General features: G+C 35.3%; 3 protein-coding genes and 1 non-coding gene across 5 annotated transcripts; 1 reads left to right on the top strand and 3 right to left on the bottom strand.

The window, feature by feature from the left end:
* Positions 1 to 1,653: 1,653 nt before the first annotated feature.
* Positions 1,654 to 2,851, bottom strand: LOC145791690 (uncharacterized). Its single transcript, XM_082872107.1, has 3 exons — positions 2,669 to 2,851; positions 2,380 to 2,585; positions 1,654 to 2,298 (listed from the first exon to the last, which is right to left on the bottom strand). The coding sequence occupies exons 2-3, from the start codon at positions 2,581 to 2,583 to the stop codon at positions 1,654 to 1,656; spliced, it is 849 nt and encodes a 282-aa protein (XP_082728233.1). The 5' UTR covers positions 2,584 to 2,585; positions 2,669 to 2,851.
* A 10-nt stretch (positions 2,852 to 2,861) lies between these two features.
* Positions 2,862 to 5,120, bottom strand: LOC145791689 (uncharacterized). The gene is made up of 3 exons (XM_082872106.1): positions 3,551 to 5,120; positions 3,149 to 3,456; positions 2,862 to 3,074 (listed from the first exon to the last, which is right to left on the bottom strand). The coding sequence occupies exons 1-3, from the start codon at positions 5,118 to 5,120 to the stop codon at positions 2,862 to 2,864; spliced, it is 2,091 nt and encodes a 696-aa protein (XP_082728232.1).
* Positions 5,121 to 15,878: 10,758 nt separating this feature from the next.
* Positions 15,879 to 15,950, top strand: TRNAG-UCC (transfer RNA glycine (anticodon UCC)). Its single transcript has one exon. It is a non-coding gene; the product is annotated as a tRNA-Gly (tRNA).
* Positions 15,951 to 17,548: 1,598 nt separating this feature from the next.
* LOC114281059 (protein ABIL1) lies at positions 17,549 to 22,851 on the bottom strand. Of its 2 annotated transcripts, none has more exons than XM_028223506.2 (9): positions 22,537 to 22,851; positions 21,402 to 21,484; positions 20,304 to 20,454; positions 20,090 to 20,189; positions 19,885 to 19,977; positions 19,686 to 19,770; positions 19,504 to 19,556; positions 19,303 to 19,409; positions 17,549 to 17,972 (listed from the first exon to the last, which is right to left on the bottom strand). In XM_028223506.2, exons 1-9 carry the CDS (start codon positions 22,630 to 22,632, stop codon positions 17,829 to 17,831), a joined length of 912 nt encoding a protein of 303 aa, XP_028079307.2. In that variant the 5' UTR covers positions 22,633 to 22,851; the 3' UTR covers positions 17,549 to 17,828. The 2 variants fall into 2 exon arrangements, with proteins under 2 accessions (XP_028079307.2, XP_028079308.2); XM_028223507.2 differs by having other exon boundaries at positions 19,504 to 19,553; positions 22,537 to 22,849.
* Between the last annotated feature and the right edge of the window lie 3,112 nt (positions 22,852 to 25,963).

Genomic DNA, 25,963 nt, shown 5'->3' with positions numbered 1-25,963 from the left:
ACATAGTTTCATCCTTCTGTGCGCCGGAAGTTGGTGCTTGACTTCGTTATGGATGTGAACAATACAAAGATGGGCGAGTATCGTTCGTGCATGTGATTGATTGCAATTACAACAAATAGTGCAGCGATTTTATCATGGCCTGCCAGTACGAGTGTAATTTCGATGCCCAACCACAACTGGATTACTGCATCAGCTTGTCGTGACAACTTTTTAGGTCGCAGCTGTGATAATACTAATTTCCCACGCGTATTGATTGTACACATAATTCCAATGTTTGGGACTCAAACAAACGAGGGAAAGTAGTCATGTTTGTTTGCTTTTATCGTGGCCTGTACGTAATGTGATACACATAATTCCAATGTTATGGGTACAGTACAGAACAAACAATGCAATGTCATATTTGCCCAAATGACTATACTAATGTTTGTCCAGTGCAATGTGATATTTGTCCAACAAACAATGCAAGTTGAAAGTAGTAATGTTTGTTCGCTTTTACCACATGAATTATGTTTGTTCGATTTTTTTTAATGCCATGATTTTGTCCAAAACAAAGCAAAAAAAAGCCCACAGAACAAACAAATAGCGGTGACTATAATGCACTTTGAAGGGGAATTGATTACTTCATAAAAATGCATAAACGGTGAAAAATTGCACAAAAAATAAAAACAACCATACAACAGACCATTAAAAACACAGAGTATTGATATTCAATTTTTTTTTTTGTTCAGCAAAACAAAAAATTGTATTGATGGAAAAGCACATACAAGGTGTCAATGATACATCAACAAAGAGGAGGTTGGAGACCAACGAAGAGAAACAAAAACAGAAGGAAAACAATAACAATGTAACTCCAAGCCCATCCTCACAAAACCACATAACAAGGCAACCAGATGAAACTCCAAGGCAGCATGAACAAACTTCAGACCATACAGCCACCATTGAGACTTGAGCCTGAACCTTCAACCTCCATTGAGACTTGAGCCTGATCCTTCAACCTCCAAAAAAAAAATTAGTACAGCAGCAGACCAACAATTACAACAAGGCCCGCAGCAGACCTCCAATAACTTTCCCCAATCCAACAGCAGACTTCCAATACAGCACACCAAAACATCATTCAAACAATTGCAAAAAGGCCAATATGCAGCAGCAGACTTAAGCCTATTCGTTGATCCTATATAGCAGCAGCAGAGTACATATATAGCAGAGCAGATTTGAAGCACAGCAGAGCAGCAACCAGAAATGAGCATGCTTGACCCCATAAACTAAGCCAGAGCAACAAGCCAAAAATAAGGCAAAGCATAGCAACATTGAAGCACAGCAGAGCAAAAGTAGCCACCAAGAAGATATGGTAATACCACAGACTGACCAAAATCCTACATACCACAGCTTGACCAAACTCCTGCACCCCAGTTTCAAAAAACACCAAACACCACCCCCTAAATGAGACTTTGATACTATCCAGAATACAATATATGTCGTCCACTGAATACTGTAGGCCTCTATAACGTTGCTTACAGCAAAGTGCAACCCTCACTTTCACCATCTTAGCCAATTTAGGCCCATCAACAATCTTATCATTAAAAAGGCAATCATTCCTACCTTTCCAAATCATTCCTAGGTGTGCAATACAAAAGAATACATATATAAACTAGCCTAGGATTTGGGGAACAGAACACCCCACTCTGATTGAGCATCTGCCAGCATGGCTTGGGCTTGGTCCAACTCAGCTTTAGTTGTCTGAATGGATGCAGAACGATGTCTAATTTGGGAGAGCATCATCCTTGCTTCTTGATTAAGCTGGTCGTGTTGCTGCTGCAGATGAGCCTTTCTTTGCCGGACAGAGGCAAGTTCTGCCATGAGTTTGGCTTCCTCAAGTTCAAGTGCTGAGTGTTGCTGAAGAATGGCTGCAAAGGTCTGCTGGCTGAGTTTGAGTGAAGTAGATATGGTGTGGGCTTCGTTTAGGAAATCCTTATTGGTTTGAATATCCTTCGAGCAAGTCTGAACCATCTCTGAAAGGGTTGGCCATTCTGTGATGATCTTGGCCAATTGCTTTAGTTGAATGGGGTTGAAAGGATTAGGGGAGAGGTTTACAACAGCAGAAAGACAGGCCAAGGTTTCATCAGGTTTGTGGAGAATGATTTCTTCAACTGGGGTGTTAATGAGGTTGATGAAGGTGGTTAAGGTTTGTTGAGTTTCAGCATCAAACAGATGTAGCCTTTGAGGCAATGGGGATATTTCGTCTAGATCTTGTTGAAGAATAGAAACTTCGGCCCAAATATCCTGGCATGGACCGACGGCCTGTGAACATTAATAGTTTGGTGAGAATATATGCTTGCAAGTAATAAAGAGTAAATAGGATGAGGTTGGAAATGGTAGTACCTGTCCTGATAACGTGCACGCAGACGGTTGGCCTTGTTCAGCTGTGGTTGTCGCATGAGGACGAGTTGTTTCTGGTACTGATGAGATGGCAGCATCAGCGCCTTGAGGGTGTTTCTCTGGTTCTGCTAGCAGGGGAAAGTCATGAGGACCTTCAAGTTCTGTCTCGCCCATTGGTCGTGGAGATGAGTCCTGTATTATGTCCATCCCTGTAAATTGGAGAACAATACCAGTTACTTAAAGAGAAGTTTTTTTTTCCCAAACGAACAGTAACATTTGTATTTCTATTTACCTTGGTTGTGGTGAACTTCTGGTTGAGGGGATTTTGTGTTGTCATCTGTTGGAGAGGATTGGCTGTTGATTGAAATGTCAAATTCAATCCTCTGTGATTCTTTGTTTGACGTTTGGGAATTGGAGGGGTTGGATGGTGATGGTTGAGGGCTAGAGACAGAAGGGACAATGTGTTGAGGAGAAGTGGAAGGATGTTATGATGCAAACTGTGTGGATTGCTGTGGCGAAGACTGTGAAGCAGGTTGTAAGGAAGTTTGTTGCGATGCTTCAGGTGGTGGTGGAGTTGGTTGTACAGTGGGTTCTGTGGGTACATTACTGATTGGACTGGGAATTTGATGAATGTGTTGAGGAGAAGTGGAAGCATCGTCATCATCAGCAGCAGCAAGGAGTAATCTCCTTCTTTTTCTCTGCACAAAAGTAAGTGATCAGTCGGGCGTGAATGCAAATTCAGATGCTGTAAATATGTAAAGTGAAGGCTTACTTGGTAGAGCTGCCCTGAAGGATTTGATGTTGTTTCGCCAACCATTTGGCTGAGAGGGATATCCCACTCACTTAGGTCTGTGCTTAGAGCAGGAGCAGTGGAAGGCTCTTCTCTCTTCTTCGCCGTGACCTCTGTCTCAGCAGGGGTACGGGTGGTAGCTCCTCTCTGTGCTTGTGTCTGCGCGGCTGCGAAAGAGTCTGCCATTAATTTCGGAACTGAGGGGGTGTTTGTCTGAGTAGTTGCATCCATTGGATCCTTGCCTTTACGTTGGTCCCTAACCAATGGTTCAGCAGCAGGCACAATTTTGGCTGTCAAGGGTTAAACAAGTTAGTGTTGTAGAGAAAAAAACAAAACAAATTGCATGACACAGTCAGGGATATGAAGTATATGAAGGAAGGATACCTGTAGCCTTAAGCTTGGAAGGCGAGGATATGCGGCCCTGAATATGAATACAAGTATCGTTAAGGCAGCTTTCAAGTGGCTTGCAGAAAATAATGGCAGTCATAAGTCCCCACCAATGGTCAAAAGCAGCCGAGCAGTCCGAAGCAGGTTTGAAGAAGAAGGGGCCAAAATCTTGGAAAAGTTTGGTGTTCTCTGTCAGAATGGATTCAGCTTGTGTAGGATCTTTCAAGTGGATTCTGGACCCAATCTCCTCATGGATGGTTGGGTGGAAATAAGGATAAGGGATAGCCTGGGAAAGACCAAATTGCCTGGACCATTGATTGGGACAGTATGTCTCAAAACTGCAGCTGGATAGCTTGGCGGAGGATATGGAACAGCCAACCAAGACATGTCTACAGGTGAGAATGTGTCTCCAACTCTCATTTTGTTCTTGGACTTGCTCATTGTGTAAATCAGAAGGGTCTGTGAAGAGGAAGCGAAGTCTACTAGAGGAGAATTCAAAGTTTTGAAATGGCATGTACAGGTTGGAAGGTCTCTGCGAAGGAAGGTTGTAAAACATGGTAAGATGATTTGTGAAAGTGAGTTTTGAATGGCTGTTATAAGTGAGCAGTTGCTCAGCATAGGAGTGGCAAACAGGTTTCAAGGTGTTAGGTGGTGGGGGTCGTGCCTCAGGGAAATAGGCATACAACCAGGCCTGGAAGAGCCAGAAGGGGCCACCACAGTTGCCAGAAATCTTCTTGTCGACAAAGGAAAATAGGGCCTTGTAAAGGGTGGCAAGAAGATAAGGGGCTAAAGCCATAAGTTGGCCGTCTTGCATACACAAGGCAAGGGGGAGGTATTCTTTCGTGATCTTGTACCCAGGGACACAAAAAAGAAACTCACAAAGCCAAAGTAAGTAAAAAGCAGTTCTTTCTTTGTCATCGATAGGGGAACCACGCTTGCCTTGGTATTTTTTGGCAAAATCTGTATAGCACATGTCAGTGTTTAAAGTAAATGTCACTTTTGGAGGCTCAAGGAGAGCATGAATTGGATTGCCCAAGATTGGCAGACCAGTCAAGTGAGCTACATCTAAGATGGTAGGGGAAATCATACAAAAATTGAGGAGTAGGGAGTTACTAGACTGCGACCAAAAGCATGCAGCAGCAGCAATCAGCCCTTTCTCCACGTCATAAATTTTAGTCGACAGTCTAATTGCTTCAGCAATGCCCTGGTGCTTCCATACTTCGGCGTCGTGACCTTCAATTCTCCTGGCCCAGCTTCGCCAATCAGAGTCTGGTGACCTCCACCCTCTGAGTGGGTTTTTGCTGACATTCCAGTTAGTCCACTTGAGTCCAGCTTGGTTGAGAAGAAGGTTCTCACCATTACCAAGGGGATAGTATGGAGCTAGCTCGTCTGGGAAGTAAGACGCGAAGGTAGGGCCTAGAGTAGCCTTAGCGACAGAGCTTGGGCTGGGCAATAGGGTTGCAGCAAATTTTAGAGGAGCGATAAGTGCTCTGATAGGGTCCGGGAAGCGGAGTAGGTCTTCATTGTTCTCCTCAGCTGGAGATGGTTGAGATTTTTTCGGTGCCATGGCTTAGGGTTTTGTGGTGCTCTGGTTTTGAACGGCAATGGTTGAGAAGAAGGAGTACAGTCTGGGGAGTTCGAATCAGAGGGAAATGAAGTGGTTTGAAGTTGAAAGGGTTGGTCTTTTATAGCTTATGATGGGGCCAGTATATTTAAAAGCTCTTACATTGGGCTGTACTTTATGTTTGTTTTGGGCCCAAACAATGGCCCCCTCGTTGAAGTTAAATATCATATGACTTGGACCCCCATGACCCCCTCTCTCTCTGATTGGCCACTTTTTTTTTTTTTTCAATTTCTTATTTTTTTTTCCTTCTCCAAACAGCAGCCCCCACGCGTGTGTGTGTGTGGGGGGGGGGTGGTGATTGGGGGGGTCTCAATCACTTCCGCAATATTTAACTTGAACATGGGGGCCATTGTTTGCACCAAGTTTTGCCAGTCTCTGTCGACAGATGGTCCACTTAATCGAGGGCATGTGGCCAAGTCTGAAGGAATGTCCACGACCTGAAAGTGGGCTCTCTGCATGTGGGTCACCTAGAAGTGATAGGGGAAGTTTTTACCACCAGTCACGGAGTTAGCGGGCACACTTTCAGGAGGAAGCATGAGACAAAGCAGGAGCCTTGCTCTGTCGACAGAAGTTTAAAACAGTTGGTGGCCATGAAATAAACACAAGAAAAGGGAGCTCGACAGAGAGAAGTGGAGGTTTAGTATTGATATCCGTATACTGTTTTTGTGGCCCATCATTGCATGATCCCACACGTCTACACCATAACTGCCACTGTAACTGCCCCGACTTCGAATCTTCAAGTCCACTCTGCCAAATATTGACTCTTCCCTGTCGACCTTCCTTTTCACCATTGTGGGGCATGTCCCTCATCATTATGAGACAAAAATCGACAGAATATTGTCCACTAAACACAACCACAGTCCTTGCAAACTGGGTCAATGAACTGCAACACTTGGCCACTCACAGTTACTGCCCCTGACTATGAATCATCAAACTCTGCCAAATATTGAATTTTCCCTGTAATTTAATCAAAATATATTCAATGTCGGTAAACTTGAAAATACGTTTGAAATAACCTTTTTCTGTATTGTAATGACTTAAACACAATTGTTGTCCTACATTTTACGTAACGAAAATACACAACTTATTTATATCAAAAACAAAATATACATCTCGGGTTTATAATCAAAAAAATGGGAACTACTTTTTTTTTAAAAAAAGTTCACTCATATTTTCACCTACATTCTGATTGTATATTAGATTAAAAATTCCTCTTTGCACCTATTTTTCCCACATCCTCCCAACAACTGCTCCATTCAACTAACATTGAATCTTGCATGCCACCTGACTTACACGCTGGAGCAGTTACTGGCAGTGCTCATGGATTTAGTGGCCACCCTCCAAGAGGAAACATGAACGAATTGGGAGTCTGTATCTGTCGAGGAAAGGCTAAAAGGACCTGGGCACAGGTGGTAACTTCAATTATATGCACTTCGACAGGTGGCAACTTACTTTCTACATTGTAACTTCTGTGTAGTTTTTTCCCTTCTACTTTCTACTTTGTTACAAACAACACAACAACACAACAACTTACTTTCTACTTTCTACTTTCTACTTCGTTACTTTCTACTTTGTTACCATCACTTCATCGAAAGAAGTCTTCATCCATTTCAGGCATTTGAACCAATACCACAATTGCTTGATTTTCTTCTTGAACTTGTCAACTTTAAATTACTGCTTCGTTGCTGTCCATATAGGCCCACCATAATTTTACTAACAATAAACCCATAGTAAACATTAAATAATTTCACAACTCCTGTTCGTAACTCGTAATTCATATACCGATCGGCATGGAGATAAAGTAACGAGTTCGTTGGGTTACTTTTTCCAAGTAACACCCAAAATTAACTGCCACTTGGATTATATACAAAATGCATGTGCTGGTATGTAATTTTGCAAACCCACTTGGACAAAATTCGTATTTTACTCGAAATATAATACTAATTTACGGACACAAGTCATAACAAATCAATACGAAGCGAAACACATCGTTAGTTGATAAACCACACTGCAAAAAACCCTTCAGTTAGATCCAACCAAATATGGAACAGAAACAAGCAACCCGCAATAGGAATCTTGGAATACAGACATAAGCCAATTCCCCACCCAAAACAACACACAGACAACCCATATATATCTCACCTCACCTTCAGTTAGTTTTGAAAATGACAAGTCACTGCAAACACAAATGACAACATCACTCTAAACAATATGGGAAATTTACAACTCGTGGCCTTGTACATAAGTAACGTTGTGCCATTTCCTGGCATTGTACATAACCAATTATTTACACGTTACGTACAGCAATCCGTGCAAAATGAAAACTACATACATTATTTCCATGTGTTTTCAATAGCTAAGGGAATAAGTAAATCATACAAATTATACAATTACCTGATTCACCTCATCAATTGTGTTCGAATCATTTTTCCACACTGCTGCTTCAACACTACCGTATTGGCCCACAGGCTGCTTGGAATCAGGAGAAACATCAAAAAATAGTCGTCGTTGCTTAATGTGCGGTGTACTTGGATCCACCAACCCAGTTTTGCAGCGAACGGGCAATGACTCCGCATTGTACTCACGGTCAGTTATGTGGGGTGTATCTGCATCTGAGTTATTACCCACTGTTCGGCTAAACCGAACCTTAGGACACGTTCGCTTTGTGTGCCCAATGCATTTGCAATTCCCACATTTTCTTGGTCTTCGACAGTTGGACGAGGCCCGTCCTGGGTTCCCTTTTGTCTTCACAACATCAGGATCTTCTACTCCAAATTGTCGACGGAATGAATGTTTCCCTTTGTCTCCATTCCCACCGTTCAAATTCCTCTCATATAACTCCTTCATCCGGCTCGTCATCGGAAGACATGCATCCCTAGCATCCTTGAAACCTTCTGTTGATTGCGAGGCATAGAAACACATTTCGTTGTAGGAAGAACACAATATCCCATACCGGGCCGTCTGTGTTGTAGTGCTATCAATTGAGGGTTGAGGCCATTGCTGGCCATCCTTGCTTGCAGCCCTTGTCCATCTATGCAGCACACAAGTTGGGGGAATTTGCGTTAAATTTTCAGCTTTCATAACACATATCATGTGGCAGCAAGGTAGCCCCAACGACTCAAACTTCATGCAAGAACATCTCATTGCAGCATCCATTGGACTGTGTGTTACTATCCATGATCTGTCCTTCACTCTGTACTTATGAATATAGTAGCATTTCTGACCATCCGGCAAAGGGAACACATCCTTCACATTCAACTTCCCTTCTTCTAAGATTTCATCACGGAACATTCTAAATATATTTCGGGTGAATAGCTCAGCTCCATGTCTCTCTATATCTCGCAATGGAGTAATCAATACCGGAAAAGTGTTATTTGTTTCAGCATCATCTCCAGCCTCGTTATACCTTATCCTTGCAAGAGCCCGATCATAGTGCCTAACAAATTCATATAGCTTCAATTTGTGTTGGAGGAAGGGATTGAAATAAGCATTCATACACTCCGAGCGCTGAGTGCTCTTCATCCCAGCAAAGAAATGTCCACGCATATATGCCTCAGCCCACATATGACGCTTCTCATATGTCTCCAACACCCAACTGTTGGTTTGAAGTCCAAATTCTTCGACCATTGTCGTCCAGCCATGCTCAAACTTTGTCTCATCCGTTTCCATGTCCATGCACTGCTTGAAAGCATGTGCAAAGCCACTTATGTGAACATTTGAAACAGCATTTTTCCCAAGATGCCAATTACATAATCGATGTCTTGCATCTGGAAATACTCTTCTGATTGCCTCTCGCATCGACTTATCCCCATCTGTCAGTACGGACACAGGTGCTTTATTGCCCATCGCCTCCATAAATGTTTCCAAAACCCATGTGTATGTCTCAATTGTCTCATTAGCTAGCAAAACACATGCAAATATCGTGGTCCTAAAGTGGCTAGTCACACCAGCCAACATGACAAACGGTTTCTTGTATGCATTGGTTCTGTAAGTTGAGTCAAATATCAACACATCACCAAACTTTGTGTAGTCGGCCCGCGATTTCGAATCTGCCCAGAACAGATTTTGTAACTTGTTATCGTTACACACATCATACTTGTAAAAAAAACGTGCATCAACATCAAGTTTTGCGCATAGGTAAACCAACGCACCCTGCGCATCACCATCCTCAACTTCTGCTCTACGTTCGGCTTGAATATGGTTGTGCAGATCCGTGCGGATGAAACCAACATTCTCATAAGACCCGGACTGATTTACCATATAGTCCATGATTTGGCTAGTCTTCACACCGACATTGCGCATAGCCATTGCTTGAGCTTTGTCACCGCTGTTTAAACTACGATGTGACCTCAGATACATCACACAGTGTTGTTCCGCCAATTCATGGTTGTGGTTTGCGACGAAGTGAGTCACAACATACTTTCCCCCTTCACCAGCATCCGCATCGTACCGTATGCGAAATTGGGCTTTGCAACCTACTCTTGTTAGTGCCTTGGGAGCTCTACTCTTCTCAGCAACACGGTCCAAGTATTTTGGTAATCTCTGACCTTCCCTTGAACACAACCACAGCCTACTAACGACCTTTCCCTCTTTATTTGTGTTAAATCTGGATTTTCGTATACTAAATCCCTTGGCTTTAGCATACGCATTGTAGAAATCTTCTCCATCTTCGACCGAATCAAATTTCTGTTCCAGAATAGCACGTTCAACATCACCAACCATGTCATTGCGATGAGCATCGTCAACCATTTCTTTTTTCACATCGGCTCCGCCATCTTCAACGTTCATGTTGGTTGCTTCTTCATTGCTCGAACCAGCTTCGCAACCATGATCAGGTTCTGCCCGACTTTCATTCATCAAACGGATGTCATCTGCTTCATTTGGAATGTCATAATCATCACCTTCCCTTTTAACTTCCGCTGGGGCCATACTGCACATGACATTACTACCAACAATTACTTGATGACCGAAAATTGTTAACACAAACACAAACATGACATTTTCACACGGGTTACCTGTTTGTGCAAACACAAACACTCGCTTGAGAAACAGAAAGAGAAAGGTTAGCTGCCAATGGAGGGGTTTCCGTTGGAGCGAAGCGTAGAGCGGTTGAAGTTAGGATGGGGGTTTAGTTGAGGGAAAATAGCTGAAGTGAACGGGCCAGAAAGACAGAGAGGGAGACAGAGAGAGGGACACAGCTCCATACCTCATATCTAGTTCGAGAGAAGGGCTTCTCTTCAGCAATGGAACCAACACAGCCTTCTAGTTACGTTGTTGTTGGAAATCGCCCGTTATACTGTTCCCTACAGAGCTTCGTCAATGGAACGAACCCAACAGGGGCTTCTCCCTGTTAATGGAAATCAACGGTTACACTGACTCAACCTTACACAGAGAGGAGAACAGAGAGAGATAGAGACGAAATACAGAGAGTGAGTGGGATGCAATCATGCAAATACAAGCATTAACCGGTTGCCCCGGTTTCAACTTTTTCACGATTAAACAATTCAATGGTCTTGATCAATTATTGTAATCTAACGGCTAACAATTGGGTTGCATATGGTGTGCAACCTTAAGGGGGTTGCACACTTAAGCATGACCCAACACAATTTTATTTCGAAATAAATTTAAGCATATCTATACAATATATATATATATATTTTTTTTTTTTTAAATCTCATAATTTATTATTTTTTATAATGGCTCCATGATTTATAATTTAGAAAATGAAAGATGAAAAAAACTATTTGTATGCACTCTTTATCTAACCAATTCTTTCTCTTACCCAAAAACTCTAACCATTATATATTATACTTTTTCCAAGTCATTTTTGTCTTTCTCATCCTATAAATATTACATTCATAAAATGATGAAACTAATTGTTTTTTAACTTTCTTTATGAGACAATTTGGAGGTTCTTTCATGTTTAGTCTATTGTATTTTTTAAACAAACTCTTTCATCAGTTAAGTACACCATTTTTTCTTCTTCTTTTTTATCTACGACCATTTTTTGTTTTTGTATTTCATATTTTGTGTGTCATTTCTCCCTCCTCTTTACCAACCATTATCTATTTTTTTATTTATAACTATTTTTTATTGGTTAATGTTGTTTTACTAGAATTTTTATATTGAAATGGCGTGATAGGGTTATTTGTATAATAAAAAACATGTCACTCATTATAAAGTGATAGATCAAAATCCAAACAAAATCATTATTAATAAGTTTTTTGTATTAATTTTATATTTGTATGTCATTAATTTTTTTTTTTTTTTAAAATACTTTTAATATTTTTTGATATCATGATATGGGTTAATTAATAGTTGGTGCAAAACATTACTTCAAAAGCACATAATAGCTTTTCAAAGCTATAAAATGAAAATATTATTTTTAATTTATTTTTTCAAAACTATTAAACGTGTTAGTCAATTATTTAATTATTTATCTTTAATATGTGCAGTTTCTCTCTTCCTTTATGGTACTTCTCTGTCTATTCCATTGTGAGTTCATATGTTTTTAGAAGAAAAAAAATCATATATAATTTAAAATTTTTGATTTTATATTTGTATGTCATTACTTTTTTTTATAAAAAAAATTACTTTTAATATTTTTTGATATCATGATATGGTTAATTAACAGTTGGTGCAAAACATTACTTCAAAAACATATAATAGCTTTTCAAAACTATAAAAAGAAAATATTATTTCTAATTTATTTTTTCAAAACTATTAAACGTGTTAGTCAATTATTTAATTATTTATCTTTAATATGTGCAGCTCCTCTCTTTCTTTATGGTACTTCTCTGTCTATTCCATTGTGGTTTCTTATGTTTTTAGAAAAAAAATCATATATAATTTAAATTTTGAATCTTTTTATATAGGAAGTAAAAAATAAATTTTAGAATTTAAAATATAACTATAAACCATGTCCTTTTAAATATAGCTATATTTATAATTAATTTTAATCTATCTATTACCTATCCTTATTTATATTATTATATAAATAAAAATGTTGTACGATAATTGAAGTTGAAGGTCCTAATCTATTTTTTTTTTCAAAATTTAAAATTGTTAAAATGCATGTGTTGTAATATCATTAATTTCTTCCTATTATAAATTTTATTTTAAATCTTATAAGATTTGTTCATAGACTAATATTCAATTTTTGTAAGAAAATATATTCTTTCCAAAAATTAATATAGCAGGTCTACAAAATCATATTTTAAAACTCAAAATTATTAATTTTTAATTTATTTTTATTTTTATTTTTGTTTTAAATAAGCATGTTAAAGTATAAATAGATATCCAAATAAAATTATGGGTGAATTACACTAATGGTCCCTATAGTTTGGAACTTATGTCATTTTGGTCCTTGACTTTTTAATTATGACACGTTTGACCCTAAATTTTGAATCTTGTTTCAAATAAAGACAATAGAAGATACTATTGGATTTTTCAAGAGCAAAATCATCAATTTGATAAAATATAAATTAATTTGACAAAAATAAATGTCAAAAACATATTTTTGAATTTTAAAAAATTAGGGCAAATTACAAACACCCCCTCGAGGTTTGGTGAAAATTCAGATTCCCTCTGAGGTTTGAGAAATTACAAATGGCCCCCTGTAGGTCAAATTTTCATAACAAATTAGGAGAAATTAGGGGGGAATCTGTATGAAAATAAAAACTTCAGAGGGCAATTTGTTATGGAAATATAAACCTCAGGGGGTGTGATGTAATTTCTCAAACCTTAGGGGAGAATTTGTATTTTCACCAAACCTCGAGAGAGGTGCTTGTAATTTGCCCTAAAAATTACTTCTACTTACTAAAGATAAAATTATATAAAATTGAAAAATCTTTTAGACATTTATTTTTTTTTTTTACCAAATTATTTTTTATTATGTATTTGGATGATGATCGTGTAAAATTAATTTTTAAAAATTAATCATGTAATTTTTATTAATTTTTATCAATTTTATATAATTTTATTTTTGGTGAGTAGAAATAATTTTTAAAAATTTTAAAATATTTTTTTGACATTTATTTTTGTCAAATTAGTTTATATTTTATCAAATTGACGATTTTGCCCTTGAAATTAAGTAAGGGTATGTTCAATTGTCCTTATTTCGAACAAGATTCAAAATTGAGGGTCAAATGTGTTATAATTGAAAAGTCAGGGATAAAAGTGACACTACCCCTAAACTATAGGAACTGTTAGTGTAATTTGCCCTAAAATTATACTTGTTAATAAATATGGCATTAGTTTTTAGTGTAATCACATCTTTTTAAAGTTCTAATTCATTTTTTAACTATTTTTTTTGATGTTTTAAATTACATGTTACGATAATTCTTTTTTTACTCATTAAGTTTTTAAAATTTATTTAATTATTTCCTTTTCAAAAACCAATATGACAATTTTTTAAAATTCATTTATTTTTATTCTAAAATAGTGACGTATTAAAACTATGTCATTTTTTTATAACAAAACATAATTTTAATTATTAATTGTCAACACAGCAATTTTAATTTATTTGTACTATATATTATAGTGAAGGAACATTTGAAATAAAACTCTTAAACTTATATATAAAATTTTATTTACGACAGACAAAATACAAAAAAAAATTATATATAATTATCATATTTTTAATAAATAATATATTATTTTATCTCGTGCATAGTACGGGTGACATACTAGTTAAATTAAATAAAATAAAATAAAATTAATGAAGGGTTGAAGATGCTATAAGAGATGAATATAATGCATAAATATAATGTTTTGTAAGTCTATAATATACAGGGTAAAATTTACTTTAGATTTATGTGCCATTTATATCATAACATTTAGAAATAAACATATATATATATATTTATAATTTTTAGCTTAAAGTACATTACCTATATCATTGATAATTTTAATAAAAAGACTAAATACTTCAATATATAACTTTCACATTATACAAATTAAGGGCATTTTGCGCTATTTTATAGTTAGGAAATGTATTTTTAATTAGTCATTTGTGTTCCTAACAAGTGTTTCATATTAGATGTTAAATTGGATGAAATATTTCGCAATGTAGTATAATTTACAAACCATAAAAAATTATGAGCTTATTTTTAAAAGTCAAGAGGGAAAATAAAGTTTGTTCTAATATATATATATATATATACACATATGATAGGAAGATGTTTGATAAAATTGAAATTAAGTATTGAATTGATTGTTGAATTGTTTAATTTAAAAAATTGTTTGGCATGTATTAAAATTTAAACATTAGTTTTAATTATGTTGTTTGATAAAATGGAATTGGCAATGGCAATAATGGTGGTGGCAACATAATGATAGTAATGAACGAACGGCGATGATGATGGTAATAAAATGTTGGTAACAACAATAACATAGTGCCTTCGTAGTATATTGGCGTTGGTTGTCATAGGGTCATGGTGATAATGGCAGCAACAATGGTAATAACTAGAATAGAGGATAGGTGGTCACAATGGTTGTATAGCGGTGGGATAATAGTGTTAATGATGCGACAATAGTTGTGATAGAGAGAGGTAATGGTAATGGAGTAATAATAGTAACAACAATAATAGTGTCAGTAATAATATAGTGATGGTGGTATACTTTAACAATAGCATAAGCATAATTAGTTGAAAATTTAATATTCAACATTCAGTGTGAAATTTTTATCTTATTTTTAAAGATCTCTTAACTTTTTTCTTTTTTGAAACATTTTTTTTTTTAATCGTTCAATAGGCATATTATTCCTTAATAATAATATGCCTTATAAAAAATTCTAGAGTCGCACAAAAATTCTAAAATACATTCTTTTATTCTATCTATTCCGCGTTAATTCTATTGATTACATTATTGTTAAATCTTCTATTTTTTTACGAATAATTAACTCCAGCTATTGAGAATAGTTACTCAAAGTTACTTTCATCCAAGGTTAACAAAAAATAATAATATATATTTATTTGCTTTGGTCAAGGAAAAAACTATATTAAATAACGTTAACCAAGACGTACGATGCAAAAAATAAAGCTTTGGCACAGTTTTAATATAAATCTATAATTATTAAACATTTATTTCTTTACTCTTCATTGCTTGACACTAATCATTCCTTGATTGTACCTATCTTCAATTACATCACTGCATCTAACTAGTATTTTTTAATTATAAATTATCTTTCAAAACTTCGTATATTACAAAAATGTCTGGTAGTTCAAATTTGTATGGTTTAAATATATCAAAACGACGTCGTTTTGATCTTAAAACGATGTCGTTTTAAGACATTCAAGCTACTCGGGATATGAAAATTTGGGTTACCAAGTATGATTATGTATATTATACTTTAGAAATCCTATCCCAAATTATTATTATTATTAAATGTTTTTGAGCTAGCTTGGGTTAATGTCTGCATCCTTTGGTTTGATTTATTGGTTTCCTTGCTATCATTCGGTGTCATATTCATCTATTGACATTCTTCTTCTTTTTTAAATAATAATAATTGATTTAATAAAAAACAACAAAAGGCCTTTATGTGACAAAAATGTTAGGACATTTTCTTTATCTCACGAGTTTTACTATGCACCGACACTCTCATCTCATCCCTCCTAATATATAACACAGGCGTCGAAATATCACGTGGAATTTGGATGACCTTTACTTAAATATCATTGTAATTTAAATTCCAACACCAAGGCGTTTGTAGTCCAACGGTTAGGATAATTGCCTTCCAAGCAATAGACCCGGGTTCGACTCCCGGCAAACGCATTCTCTTTTAGCTTGCTTTATCAAAATAGTTATAATAGTTTTTAGTAAAATTAAATTAAACTTTTTAAGATTTGAAACAAATATATTGAATTTCATAAACTTGACACATAATTATACTAAACTTTCTTAAAATTTTAATTTATGTAATACTATGTTTCATTTTATTGCTAATGCATTAATCGTATAAATGTATAAATAATACTCAATTCATACTTTTTTTTTTAATTTCATCTCTCGATCAAATTATCCTTTTGGGCAAAACTTTAAAATCAATTTTTGATCACACAATACCAACAACCGCCATCAACGCCAAACACCCATCTTTTGAGCAAAACTTTAAAATCAATTTTTAGTCACACAACACCAACGACCGCCATCAATGCCAAACACCCAACTCTACAACCAATTTTTCTCGCTTTTTACCCCTAACCCTATGGGGATGGGGCGGTAGGAGAAAAGTGAGGGAGGGGGTGACTACGATAAGAGTGTGGGAGAGGAGTTGGGTGGTTCGACAGAAGCCGCAAGTGGCTGACTGATGTTGGTTAGTAAAGTTAGGGTTTGAAGGTTGAAGTAGGGGTGAGCATGGTCCGAATTGGACCGGATTGGGGTAAAATCAGGACCAATCCGTTATCTACGGTTCCTGAAAAATTGGAACCAATCCAATCCGTTTCAATCATGGAACCAATCCAAACCAATCCATTTAAATACGGATTGGATCGGTTTAGGACCACGGATTCACATAATTAAATAACAAAAATATATATATATAACACTTTAATTTTATAAAAATATAAACATAGCGCTATATTAGTTCCACAATAACAACATCTATTTCTATAATAGCGACATATTGTTCTAGAATTTAAACAACCATAAGAAAACTGGTTTCACCATAAGTATTTAAACCATTACAAATTAAAACTAAAAACTAACAAACAAAAGTAATAAAAGAAAATATTATACAGTTTTAGGTTTGAGTTTAGATTTTATATAAAATAAGAGAAGATACTATGGGAAGGATGTATAATAAAAATATATACTATTTGTATACGGTCCGGATCGGTTCCAATCCAGAACCGTGGGGTTCAATCCAGAACCAATCCGTGTACTACGGATTTTTAATTCTTCAATCCGGAACCGAACCGCGGATTTAAAAAACCAATCCAAACCTATCGGATTGGACTGGACTGGATCGGATTACGGATTTTACGGATTCCTTGCTCAGTCCTAGGTCGAAGTATTTTGACATGGTGAATTATGTATTGAACAAAATATAAAAATAAGCAAGTGTGTATTGGGAAAAAATATAGTTGGACTTTTTAATGAGGGGAAATAAAGCTCTCCATAACTATCTCTGAAAACATTATGCCAGCCAGAGTGCCTAATAAATTACTCTCGAATTATGAGCCCTCAAGTCTTTATATACAATATGAAACACTCCTAGCCAAGATAAAACGAACACTTGAACAAAAACTTGACAGACTCTCATAAGTTCCCACCATATCAAGCAAATTCTTGACCTGCTTTGATTTTCCAAAGAAAACAGTAAGTAAATTTCCAGATCTGAAATCCCAGATAATTAGGACAAGAAACAGAAATTAGAGTTAACCATCAAAGCTTGATCAATATAAACCATCTTCACAACAGGACTGCTAGTTAGTTAACTATACATACATACAAGACAGAATACAACATAACACTGATCCGAACCAAGACGATGATGCACTTCTTGTTATCGATCACCAAACGAAAGGTTTGGAGATATATGAGCAATTAATGGATGAATCAAGTGATCACCAACAAGCATAGGCTGTTACACCCACACAATGCGGGTGGTTTGCTGAATGGTATAGTCGATTTGCTTCATTGAGTGAGGATTCATGAGATGGTCTTCAGTTTTGTCTTCTTCTGTTTTACGAAGAAAGATGACAGCAGACTCTTGCTGCGGACAGGTGCGCGAATAATCTGAAGCCGGTTTGGGTTGTCAAATGACTTGAAAGCTGTCAAAGGTTTCGAGCCCTCCTGCAAATTACAATCACTCTCATAAGAACTTTTTGGCATTTCTCTCAACCACAGGGCAAGATATTTTACAACATGAGCAAGCATAAGGTATGGAGCTTCTCTCCTACCACCCATGAGTGGTCCAGCAAAAACATCTCCATGCCAAAAGATGTTTAAGTCATCAGATCATCTAATCAAATTCATATTTGAATACATACAGTAAAACCAAGTCTCGTATCCCAATCAATGGAAGAAACTACGCATGAATTATTTTTTTCCGTTGGCACAGTTAATGAGTTGTGTCTAATTGTTGTTTCCATAAAAATTTTCTTTTTAATTTTGTTGATATCTATCAACCACATAATATGTTAGAAGCACTACTCTGCTTGAGTCAACTTACTTCAATTGTTCACATAATCTCCAATTACTAAAATTACATTTAATATATTCAGTTTTATTCCTACTTATTTTAAACTCTTTTGGACTTTATTGCTCTCCAAGTTTGTAATTTGGTTTTTTAGTTTCATCTACTAAGGACAATATCATCTGCATAGACCATGGGACATAAATTCTGCTGCAGAGTCAGAATATTGAACAAATCATGATTTACACCATCCCGGTTGACCCAAAATCTGCAACTTTTTCCATGACTAAAATAAGAAATAATTCTAAGTATTAAAAACTGATGGGGTTTCCAATCCCATTTCAGAAACAAAAACAAGAGAAGAAAAAGGTAAAAATAATAAACAGACATCTCATACCTCTGCACAACCAAATAAAATTATTTCTAGTTATTCTTTGCAAAATACACACATCAAGATTCATTGCTAATGTTCATAACTATGTTCCAAAGACAAACATCCAAAACTAGAACTCAAGTCTCCATGGCTTTAACCATTGTGGTTACCACAAAATGCAGAAAACAGTCACCCCATCATCTATCTGTAATCAATAATGAGGGCAACTGAAAAGTACAAGGTCTGGGCAGATTTGATTATGTGATTGTAGATTAACAACTAGTGATGACATTATCTAATCCCCGGACACGTCAAATATATAGAACAGATTTAATTGCAGATAGCATGAAATATATGTAGTACCAAGGCAAAGTAAACAAATAAATAATAAATAAATTCCAACCAAACGGATATTATGAAGATCAGCAAGCATGTTAGGAAAAGCTTTAGGTTGTGTTTGGATCATGGATTTGGATAGGGATTTGGAAAGGGAAAATGTGGGTGACATAAGAGAACATCATGTCAATAATATGTTCATCCATTTACTCATATAATCAAGCATTCACTTAGAAGAACGTTGGGCATGTTTGAGTTCTTCTTGATTTTGAAATTACCCTCCGCGCAGCACTGAATGGTTGCATAGCTGCACTTGAAGCATGCCCTCTGCCAGACAACTGGAGATGAGTTGCTGAGGATTTCATTCGGGTACTCTCTTCAGCATCTACAAATACAAAATTGGAAGCATGGGGTTATCATTTTGCATGGGAGAGGCGCCATCCAACAATAGCATAACTGCAAGCAAAACCTATGCATACCCACTAAGTGGAAGACCCCAGAAGTTTTTTCAGAAGTTTTTGGATTGTCACTGCTGCAAGATAAATACTATCATAAACTTTCATGCTCTCTTGCAAATATTAGCAAAAGTTCCATAAGAAATGGGAATGAAAAGATAAAGCTCTCAACTTTTGGCATTATGTACTGAAGTTCATGGACTAACCTCGTCAAAGCATGTGGGGCTGCTTTTAAGGTAGACTTAGTTTCTGATGCTAAATGCCAAGACAGAGTTTTTGAAGCTGGGATGCCTATAGTCAGGATAATTGATAACATACAAATTAAATGCCAAGTCACAAGAAGAGTCCTACACTGATACAAGTAGTGACAGGAAGCAAGCATTCATTGTTCATCAAATCAGGTACCTGAAGGGTAATGATGAGGTCTTGTCTGAATATGACTTTGCCAAGCATCTGTTTGTATGTGCGGGCTAAAATGTACCTTCTTGCTAACAGAATCTAGCATGGTGTTAAACCAAAGAAATGGTTAAGAGGGAAACTGACAACATGTCAAGGGTCTCATCCTACAGATATAACGCTTGTAGAACAAATATACATTTATTAATCTTACTTGGCAAAATGTAATGCTTGTGATGCCTTGGGATGAATGCTAACAACTGCTGCTGCCTGAGACCTTCTTTATCCGTGTATGTTTGACATGTTAGTAGTTGCTTCATCAAAAAACTAAGTTCAGCTCCTATCCAGATAACAGATAACAGATAACAGATAACATTCTTACTAAAACTTCTTTTTCAGCTTTTTCAGGGAAATTACAAATATTTTACCTGATTCAGACATGAGACCTTAAGTGCCATGGCTGAGACATCTGAGGTTTGTTGCTCAACAAGATCAGTTAATTTGGAAGCCACAGTTCCAAGGTGGTCAACAGCATTCACAAGGGCTCGTACAGCATAATCTTTTAGGTTGTCAAGGACCCTAAAAACTGCCGAATTAAATTTCTAGTAAAAGCAGAAGTGTGCCTAATAAATGGCATGCACACTGTTAATAAATACCTTTAAACTCAATAGATACAAGCAATGATCATTGTTGTGGTTTTCATAGTTTACTACTGTAATAGTGACCATCATTTGTCTGTAATTGCCATCATCAACATCATTCAATATCTAACAATTCCACATGACCAAATTTTGAGAACACGTAACTCCAACATGATCAAACGATATTGCTTAACCACAGGTCATGACGCCATAGATGAAGTTGAGTACGTTGAAATTAAGCATAGTTGTCAAAAGGTCTAGAATTGCCTGGTTGATAAACCTGCTTAGATGCACTAGTGAAACAGGGGCTATCAAACAAAGGTTTACTACCACCTTCCATGTGCCACATGTTGAATTATAGTGCAGAAGAAACTATTATAAAACACAAGATTCAAGGTGAAAGATATTCAGCATATGCATTAACAGCCTTTAACAAATATTTGACTGTGATTCCCTAAATCAGTTTTTGTTTAAAAGAATCAAATGGAATTATATGCCTAGATGTTGCCATTTTAACTGCCGCGGGAATTGATCCTGAAGGTAAGAGCCATGTATTGTATAATCTGAACACCCATTTGGCAAAATGATAAGCACAATAAGTACAGTGCTCAAAAAAGGTATGAGCACTGATCTTATATATATTTTTCTTTATTTCTGACTACATTTAAATTGAACTGTGAGAACAATTGACAAACAATTCAGTATATTCTTATAGGTTAGTAAAGCACTCAGTTAAAAACCTACTATAGAAAATGTCAGTTAAGTCTCACGTAAATTCTGACAAATAAATAGCCACCTAGGACTCTCCTATAACAAACTAATCAAAAAAGACTTAAATTCGTTTCACTAAGTTTTCAAATAAAGTCAAAGTTACAGTGATCTTACCTCTCTTTCTGTTCACTACGAAGATAAGACTTCTCACAGTATTCTGCAGCAGAATAAAGTTGAGGCCTTAAATTCTTGAGTTCCTGAAATAGTCATGACATAAGGATCAAACTGACATTAAGTCATTAACACAACAATTTGCAGTCAAACATGGAGCAGTACTGATCGACAAATTATTTGGAAGAAACTACTGCACAAAATATACGACAAGAATGAGCACAGAACAGCTATCAAGCATAAGAATAGATCACTGCAACTTTCGAAAATCGCTGATGAAATAAAAAAGTTTCAGCTATGTCAGTTATCTGAATCTGCAAATGTAAAGGAATTAACAAGTTTGTACAATTTTTTAAACTTAAAGGATCCCTGGACAAGCACCTTGATTAAACAGCATAACATAGCAAATGAAATTTATTAAAAGGCCTAGAATAAGAGAGAAGTGATAATTATACATAAAGTATTAAAATATTGTATACCTATGAACTTTACAAAATTGTAACTTCAAACATTAGCTTGTTGTAACACCTACCCATTAGAATCATTCAAAGACTCTTGTCATTGACACAAAAAAACAAAATAGTTTGAAACTCAATTGTCAATTCTTAATTTATTAAAGATTGAAAAGGAAAAAAAATGCAAAAACTTAACACTAAAAGGGTAACCAGTGCACCGCAAAGAGCACGATGTATCGACTAATTGAAGAAAATGAATATCAACCACATGACTTTCCACTTATAAGGTCACCCACCACTTAAACAGAAGCAAGTAGAACCATCCCTAGTTGTTTTCAGCAAACCAAACAGAGAAAGAAAGTTTTTTTTTTTTTTTTTGGAATTTTCCAAAAAAGGAAAAAATTGTCACAAATTGTCACAGACTGGAAAAAAAAAATTAAAATTAAAATTAAAATTGATATAAATTTTAAAAAAATATTGGAAAAGGAGATGGCTTATTTGGGAGTTATCACAAAACCTTCATTCAACAACACCTTGTACAACAATCTCAAAAATCAATTTTCCACTTCAGCAACCAAACAGAAAGTAAAAAAATAAAAAGTCTAACCATATATCAAATAAAACATCCATTATGCATATGTATAAGCAAAGCCGATCTGAAAGAGGAATTGAAAGAATCGAACCTGCAAGGCTTTGACGAAGTTCTTGCTGCGTTCCATGGAGACCTCATCGAAAGTCATCGATGGCCGATCGTACGGAAGTGACTGCTCCAATTCCATATCTCTCTCTTACACACACACACACACACACACTCACTGAGGCTTCGAGTGATAAATGTGAAACGAAATTTATGGTTCAGTTATAGATTTGGATTTGAAGTTAGGTTTTGGTGGGAGAGCTAAGCACAGACGAGAGAGAGAGAGATGTGTGTTTGTAGCAGAAGCAATCCAGGGAAGGGAAGAGCGTTATATGCTTTTGGAGAAGTTATTGGTTGGTACGGAGGCAACAACACGTCGTGCTCTATTTGTATTTTGAATAATACTATACTAACATATCACCCGTGCTATACACGGATTGTATTTACAATTATCTATATATGTGAATTGTAATTTTTAAATGTTTTTTTTTAAATGTCTTCTTTTTTTTCTTTTTTATATTATATTAAAGTTTATTATTTTGATAATAATCATATGTATTGGACTTTTCAAGGAATTACATGTCTTTTTTTTATTATTATATTATATTAAAGTTTAATATTTTGATAATAATCATATGTGTTGGATTTTTCAAGAAATTTTTTTTATACTTGTTCTTAATACGTGTTATTATGAGGGATAATAATCATATGTGTTGGGACTTTTCAACGAATTTATGTGTTGGATTTCAAAGAATTTTTTTTATACTTATTCTTAATGCATTAAAGTGTTATTATGAGGGTAAGACTTGGGAGTTGGGAGAAGTTAATAAATGTTAAGATTTTTTTTTTTAAATCAAAAAATCAAGAAAAAATGTCTTTTTTTTTCCCTTTTTTATATTATATTAAAATTTATTATTTTGATAATAATCATATGTGTTGGACTTTTAAAGAATTAAATGTCTTTTTTTTATTATTATATGATATTAAAGTTTAATATTTTGATAATAATCATATGTGTTGAATTTTTCAAGAAATTTTTTTTATACTTGTTCTTAATACATTAAAGTGTTATTATGATGGATAATAATCATATGTGTTGGGACTTTTCAAGGAATTCATATGCGTTGGATTTCAAAGAATTTTTTTTATGCTTGTTCTTAATGCATTAAAGTGTTATTATGAGGGTAAGACTTGGGATTTAGGAGAAGTTAATAAATGTTAAGATTATTTTTTTTTTAAATCAAGAAATTTAGATTGGGAGATTGGAGCTCCCACAAGGCTTGGGGTTAAAAATTTCCTTTTGCTTAATATATAGTATAGATGTAGCAATTAGTGTATTAATACTAACAGATGATGTAGTATAATTTTAAAGGTTTTGGACATTTGTAATTTAATTAATAGGTGAAGTCAGTAATAATAGCATAACACTAATTAATGCATATAGCACCACCGTTATATTTTTTATTGATGAAAATAATAAAATTTATAATTTTATATTAAATAATTGAAAAATAAAAAAAAATAAAGAATTTGTGATTGGACACAAACCTGATCACATAGGATAATTATTCAGTAATTTTAAAATATAAATAAATGATATTTTATAGTATTGTGATTGGTGAAAAATATAATAAGTAAAGTATTGTATTAAGTGATTAAAGAATATATTAAATAATAATTAATTAAATATTTTGAGAATAATCACATGGGTGACCAATAACTGTTCAATTTGGGAAGTAGATGAAGTATGGTGTTAAGTGATTGTATAACATATTAAATAATAATTAATTAATTAATACAGATAATAATATTATGAGAATAATCACATGGTGATCAATAACTGTTCTATTTGTTTTGGGGTGGGGGGAGTTAATGCATGCGAAAATGACGTTGTATTTATTGTGACGCTTTAATAACAAGGGAGCTAGAGGAGGGGTTAGTTGGGTTTGAAACCTTCAAGGATCATGGTGTTATGGGATGGAAAATTATATAATAAGTTTTTTATTAATTATTATTTATTAGGTTTCTTATATTCTCTAATTATTTAATATAAATAATTAAGATTTCATATTTTTTTACTAATTATAATATTATGAAATATTAGGTGATTATATTTCTGAACTATCGAATAATTACCCATTATCAGATTGGATTGGTTTAGATCTAAAATAAATTAAAATTTGAATTAACTTTTGTAAGTTTAAAAAATTAAAATGATAATCAAATCGTTAATAGTAGAAAATTTATGACTTTGTATTTGTAGAGGGTTAGAAATTATGATCCAAATTAAGGGGTTGTTTGAGATATTCTAAATAAGTGCACTTTTTAACTTTTTATGAAATATGGGTTAGATTTAAAGTGATGTGGTAGAAAAGTGATGTGACTTAAATAGGATAGTGACTTTTTGACTTTTTTAAGAGATGACAAACAAGGTCTAAGTATAGGCCTAAGTATTGAGGTCACCCCCTTTTAGGCTACCAAGAACGTCTAAAGGAGTATGGGCTAAAACCCAAGGGAAATGGCCCGACAGTAGGTCAAAGCAGGCCCGACCCGCCAAAGGTCCGAACAGACTTCACAAAGGAAAATGTCTAAGTGAAGTTACAGAGGTAACACTTGTAACAGTCAAGTTGCTAAGGCATTTTGCCTCAGCGTTGCTATCCCAATATTGTCCGTTACCATCTAAAGTTGCTAAGAGAAAGAGAAAATCGAAGCAACTAAGTTGCAGAGGCAACACTTGCAACGGCCAAGTTGCGAAGGTACTCTGTCTCAACGCCGCCATTCCAAGTATTGTCGGTACTGCTACCAGTTGGAATTGCTGAAGAAAAGAGAAAACCAAAGCAACTAAATTGCAGAGGGAACATTTGCAGCGACCAAGTTATGGAGGCATTTTGTCGGCGCCGCCATCTCTAATATTGTCAGTCCTGCCATCTAAACTTGCCGCGAGAAATAGCCACCGCAACAATTATAGCTGCCACAACTAACTTTGTAACAACCCTCATACTGTTTACCGACTTATGACTGATTGATTACCGATAACCATCGATTATCGTTAAACTGAATTGATTATGACTGATAATTGAACTGATTAAAGTACTGAACTGACTGACTGAAATTGGAAACCGAATTGAGTGAGTATATGTTAGTTAAATTGCATTCTATCTGTTTGACTGTATGATTATCTGTTTATGCTTATATGTTTAAACTGCTAATTGAAGGCCTTATCGGCGACCGAATTAGAAACCGATTGATGTTCCATGACCCTCGTAATTAATGTGATTTTATGGTGTATTTACCTGAAAACTGATTGGGTATGATTAAATTAGATTAAAATAAGCTAATTAAAGAGTTTGACGTAATTACACTTTTGCCATCTAGTGGGGCCTTTGTTTACTCATATTTGAGCCTTGTGTATGCTTTATCAAAACATTTCTTCAGCTCATTTTGAGCACATCACCGACCTTGAGGGAGAGAGG

Source organism: Camellia sinensis, chromosome 5 (genome assembly GCF_055761805.1).
Source record: "Camellia sinensis isolate YWXY chromosome 5, ASM5576180v1, whole genome shotgun sequence".
Taxonomy (NCBI): domain Eukaryota; kingdom Viridiplantae; phylum Streptophyta; class Magnoliopsida; order Ericales; family Theaceae; genus Camellia; species Camellia sinensis.
The sequence above is the reverse complement of the archived record's forward strand: the minus strand, read 5'-3'. Positions and strand labels throughout refer to the sequence as shown.

What these genes read in the sequence shown, in the direction of transcription:
- LOC114281059 (XM_028223506.2), bottom strand. Translation starts at nt 22,632, where the DNA reads ATGGAATTGGAGCAGTCACTTCCGTACGATCGGCCATCGATGACTTTC. An exon ending in CAAGCATTACATTTTGCCAA is followed by an intron (nt 19,978 to 20,089) that starts GTAAGATTAATA and finishes ACACCATGCTAG; the next exon opens with ATTCTGTTAGCAAGAAGGTA. An exon ending in ACCTCATCATTACCCTTCAG is followed by an intron (nt 19,771 to 19,884) that starts GTACCTGATTTG and finishes TCCTGACTATAG; the next exon opens with GCATCCCAGCTTCAAAAACT.
- LOC145791689 (XM_082872106.1), bottom strand. Translation starts at nt 5,120, where the DNA reads ATGGCACCGAAAAAATCTCAACCATCTCCAGCTGAGGAGAACAATGAA. An exon ending in TTCCAAGCTTAAGGCTACAG is followed by an intron (nt 3,457 to 3,550) that starts GTATCCTTCCTT and finishes AACCCTTGACAG; the next exon opens with CCAAAATTGTGCCTGCTGCT. An exon ending in CTTCAGGGCAGCTCTACCAA is followed by an intron (nt 3,075 to 3,148) that starts GTAAGCCTTCAC and finishes ACTTTTGTGCAG; the next exon opens with AGAAAAAGAAGGAGATTACT.
- LOC145791690 (XM_082872107.1), bottom strand. Translation starts at nt 2,583, where the DNA reads ATGGACATAATACAGGACTCATCTCCACGACCAATGGGCGAGACAGAA. An exon ending in CGTGCACGTTATCAGGACAG is followed by an intron (nt 2,299 to 2,379) that starts GTACTACCATTT and finishes TAATGTTCACAG; the next exon opens with GCCGTCGGTCCATGCCAGGA.